The sequence below is a fragment of the Gopherus flavomarginatus genome, chromosome 2, assembly GCF_025201925.1.
Source record: "Gopherus flavomarginatus isolate rGopFla2 chromosome 2, rGopFla2.mat.asm, whole genome shotgun sequence".
NCBI lineage: Eukaryota > Metazoa > Chordata > Testudines > Testudinidae > Gopherus > Gopherus flavomarginatus.
This window is the reverse complement of record NC_066618.1, coordinates 231567158-231571516: the sequence shown is the minus strand read 5'-3', so window position 1 is coordinate 231571516 and position 4359 is coordinate 231567158. Positions and strand designations below refer to the sequence as shown.

At 46.0% G+C, this 4359-nt stretch overlaps 1 protein-coding gene across 1 annotated transcript; it reads left to right on the top strand.

Annotated features, from left to right (window-relative positions):
• Positions 1 to 2801: 2801 nt before the first annotated feature.
• Positions 2802 to 3851, top strand: MOS (MOS proto-oncogene, serine/threonine kinase). Its single transcript, XM_050938913.1, has one exon. The coding sequence runs from the start codon at positions 2802 to 2804 to the stop codon at positions 3849 to 3851; it is 1050 nt and encodes a 349-aa protein (XP_050794870.1).
• Positions 3852 to 4359: the final 508 nt, after the last annotated feature.

Sequence of the window (4359 nt, the reverse complement as noted above, 5' to 3'; positions counted from 1 at the left end):
GTTTTATTTTATGAAAATAGGATTAAAAATTATATATTTGTGGAAGGGGAGCTTGGTGGGATAGGAAGAGTGGAAAGGAACTATGCAAGCACAAAAAGGTATGGAAGAAAAGTGGGGAGAGAGTCTGAGAGGGCGGAAAAGAATAGAGTATTGATAAGGTGAAAGAAAACAGGGGGAGGGAGAGAAGAGACGAAGATAAGCACAGAGGTGAGGGAGTGGGAGGAATCACAGTGAATAGAGAGGGAATCAGAGCAGGATGGGAGCCAAACAACCAATAAGTCTGTCAACCAGTAAGCAAAAAATGATGATGACACTAGGATGCTGCTGGGGATAGGAGGGTGAAACATCCAGTCTCGCTGTTGGCGGTGGTTACTCAGCTACACAGGGATCTGTGGCTTTCAGGCTATCCCGGGGCTCCTTCTGCTGCTGGGTTTCCACATAGAGGATGTGAATTGGGATCCAGCTCCTTGGGAAGCTGACATTGGGACCCAGTGGCCTTGGGTAGCTGCTGCTGGGACCAGTGGGTAATGGGGGCCCTCTGGTAGGCCCTGTCTTCCTGTCTGCACCCTGTGCTGATTCTGGACTAGAAAGAGCACTGAGAACAGTAGTCTCAAGCCACCCCAAAGCTGCTTCTGCTGCTAGGCTCTCATAAGAAAAAGGAAGGAGAGTGGGGAGGAGGAAGCCACTGGGGTCCTGTGTTCCAGGGAAGCTCCATCTGGGACAAGAGATGCTGGAAGAGCCTCATTCATCCCTGGCTCTTTTCTGTCTGTCTAACATGATACAACCCCATATTGTGCCATCCCAACCAGTTTGTCTACATTGTTCCCAACTGACCCATTCCCAGTAGGAATCTGCTGTTCCATAGAGCCCGGAGATAACCCCATTCTCATTCACCTCTGGTCCAGATTCCACAAGTTTGCTTGAAACTAGGATGTTCCAAAATCAGATCTCTCTCCTGACAGACCAACGCTGATACAGGCAGCACCCATGCAGTCCCAGCACTAAGCTGGCTCTCATTTGTGGGTTGTCAGAGACTGAAGTCTTTGAGGCCTGCTTGGCTGGCTACTCCAGAGTTCAGAGAGGGTCAGAGGAGGCCAATGGGGATATCAGGCATTCCCTCCTGGACTGCTCACAGGGACATCTGTAAATGCAGTCATGGTCCTTTCTGAGGGAGAGAATGCATGGTTGTACCTGTCTGAGAGAGGCGTGGTCTTCACTACACTTTGAATGTCCCTTGAAGCCACTAGGCTGCTTCCTGTGCATCCTGAAAAGAAAAAGGGTCACAAAAACTACAACAACTGTTGGAGCAGCATCAGTCAACAGAGTCAGTGCAGGCCAAAGCCCAACTCAGAGGAAGCAGGAGCTAGCACTTCAAGGAAGTAGGTGCTAAGAACTAGGGGCTAGATTTTCATAGGTGTTTACATACATGAAGTTGCAGATAGGAGTCTAGTGGGATTTCCAAAAACACCTAGTCGCCTAATTTAAACCAATGGGATTTAGGCACCTAGGCATTTTTGAAAATCACACTAGGTACCTAGCTGCAACTTTAAGCATCTAAATCCCTTTGGAAATCTGCCCTAGATGCCCCAGCGCATCAATGAATATAGCGGGTGTCTAGAAAAGAAAGAGTTGGCACAAAATGCTCTGAAGACATAAGAGGAAGCAATTCAAAGCTCCAAGGCACTACAGAATATTTGGCCCAATTTGTCACAGTTACCCATTGGAGCACCTTCACTCACCAAAGTCCAAAGGAACTAGTGGGGAACACTTGTGGATGCTTTCATGCACTCCAGGGCATATAAGATGCCTTGTGCTAAAACCAATGGTTCTAGAACTTTGAGCTGGAGGCGTTCCTGACTTTGTGCCCAAGGACACAGAGTGGGGAGTCAGCACAACTATATCCTGAGAGAAATGATTTTTTTCTTTCTTTTTCAATTATAGTCTTTTGTTCATTTTATTGTATTTATTAACTATACTTCTGGGTAAGTGTTGTTTTATTTTCCTGACAGAGCAGCTCCAGTAACTCCTCCAACTTATTTACTACACAGGATCTAAATAAAACATTTATCCTCCTACTAAGCTGACCGGGTGGGGTGAAATGTTATGGGAGGACTAGAGAGAATCACTATTCATTTATTATTTACTACTTATAAATAGATGAAACATTACAACATTTTGCCTTTACCCTGATATTATCCTTGTCTCCCTCTTTACTGACTTGGGCATCCAAGTAATTTTGTTTTGTACCAGTTATATTTAGGTGGCAACTAATCATTCTCTTAACTAACTAATCAATATTAGCTTTCTCAGTGTCAACTGCTTCCACTAATAATAGCTGACAAGTAGTTAATGCACCTGGTGACTATCATTCTTGCCTACAGAGAAATATTTTACTTGATCACTGTGGTCCATTTACTCTTGGGATATTTTCTAATGACATTCAGTTGTGGATATTTTAAATAACATTTTATCTTGTGAAGAGAAATGATACAAAAGGCAAGTATCCCATAATTGAGTTAACATATTTTAGCCTAAACCCCATTTGTATCAAGGAGCTTTCTATAAAAGCCTTGATTTGTTTTCCTGAGTGCAATTTGTTTTCAGCATTGGATAAAAATGTTGGCAGCTGAAACTGATTGGGGTTCAGCTACCTGGTGACACATGCAACTCATTTGGAGAGACAGAGAGAGCATAAAAGAGGCTGGAGGGGGAATGCTTCTCTTCTCTTTTTTAGGAGGCTCTCAGCCTTTCTGTTTGTTTGTTATTGTTAATGCAGCTCCTGTTCTTATTCCCAACTCACTATGCCTTCCCCTATCCCTCTTAATCGTCTCCTGCCTGTTGAGTTCTCCCCCTCTGTGGACCTGCGGCCCTGCAGTAGCCCCTTGGTACTCCCTGGAAAGGGTGGAAAACTCTTCTTGGGAGGAACTCCTTCACCGAGGGCTCGTCGGCTGCCTCCACGCCTGGCCTGGTGCTCTATAGACTGGGATCAATTGTGCCTCCTACAGCCCCTGGGCTCTGGGGGCTTTGGGTCTGTCTACAAGGCCACCTACCATGGGGAGACAGTGGCTGTGAAACAGGTGAAGAAGTGCAGCAAGAACCGGCTGGCATCACGGCAAAGTTTCTGGGCTGAGCTGAATGTGGCCCGCCTACACCATGACAATGTGGTACGTGTTGTAGCTGCTAGCACATGTGCCCCTGCCAGCCAAGACAGCCTGGGCACCATCATAATGGAATACGCGGGCCGCACTACCCTGCACCATGTCATCTATGGCACTGGCTGCCTGCAGGGAAAGGGAGAGGATGATGGGGGTGGATGTGGCAGAGAACCCCTAAGCATAGCTGAGTCCCTGGGTTATTGCTCTGACATTGTGACTGGCTTAGCCTTCCTCCACTCACAGTGCATTGTGCATCTGGACCTGAAGCCTGCTAATGTGTTCATCACAGAGCAGGGGGTGTGTAAGATTGGAGACTTTGGGTGCTCCCAAAAGCTGGAGGATAGTGTGTCTCCAGGTCCCCAGCTTTACCAGCAGGGGGGCACATATACCCACCGTGCCCCTGAGCTCCTGAAAGGGGATCAGGTCACCCCAAAAGCAGACATCTACTCTTTTGCTATCACCTTATGGCAAATGGTTACCCGAGAGCAGCCTTATTTGGGTGAGCGCCAGTATGTGCTCTATGCCGTGGTGGCCTATAAACTACGTCCATCTCTGGCTGCTGCAGTCTTCTCTGAGTCAGCCTCGGGCCAAAGACTTGAGACTGTCATTTGCAGCTGCTGGAGATCTGATGCAGAGGAGCGTCCCAGCGCAGAACTGCTTCTTCAAAGCCTCCACTCCCTGCAGGATAGACTGTAGCAATGTAGCAGGTTCTGCCGTGTCTTTTTTTTTTCCCTTTTTTATAGCTGACTTTTTTTCCTTCTCCTCCTTATTTTGTGTGTTGCTGCATTAGTGTGTTGTGGATCTGACCCTTGTTTCTTTCAAAGGGTTTTAAAAAAAAACAAAACTACCTGTTGTGAGATTTCTATAAATAAAGTGATTAAACCCAGCTTGGTCAGTGTTGAAGAAAAGAATGGAGGTAAGACTATCCAAAATAAGTCTGCTGTTCTGGGACTGGGCTCTGTCCTGCCTTGCTCAGGAGAAACTAGAGAATGAATCCAGACTTTTAGTCTGTTTCGAACTTTGTTTTTTGAGGGGTGAGGTATAAGGGTGTGTTAAGTCCTCCTTGTCATCTTTTTTTTTTTAAAAAAAGACTTTTTTATAAATGCCTCAAACTAGAGTGATGCAAGTCATGTAATAATCTGGCTAATTATTTCCAAAATGTGAGATTGGGGCAGCGTTTTAAATTGCCTCAAAGAAACTTCTT

Excerpts from the sequence above, each read along its gene's own strand:
- MOS (XM_050938913.1), top strand. The coding sequence starts at position 2,802 with ATGCCTTCCCCTATCCCTCTTAATCGTCTCCTGCCTGTTGAGTTCTCC.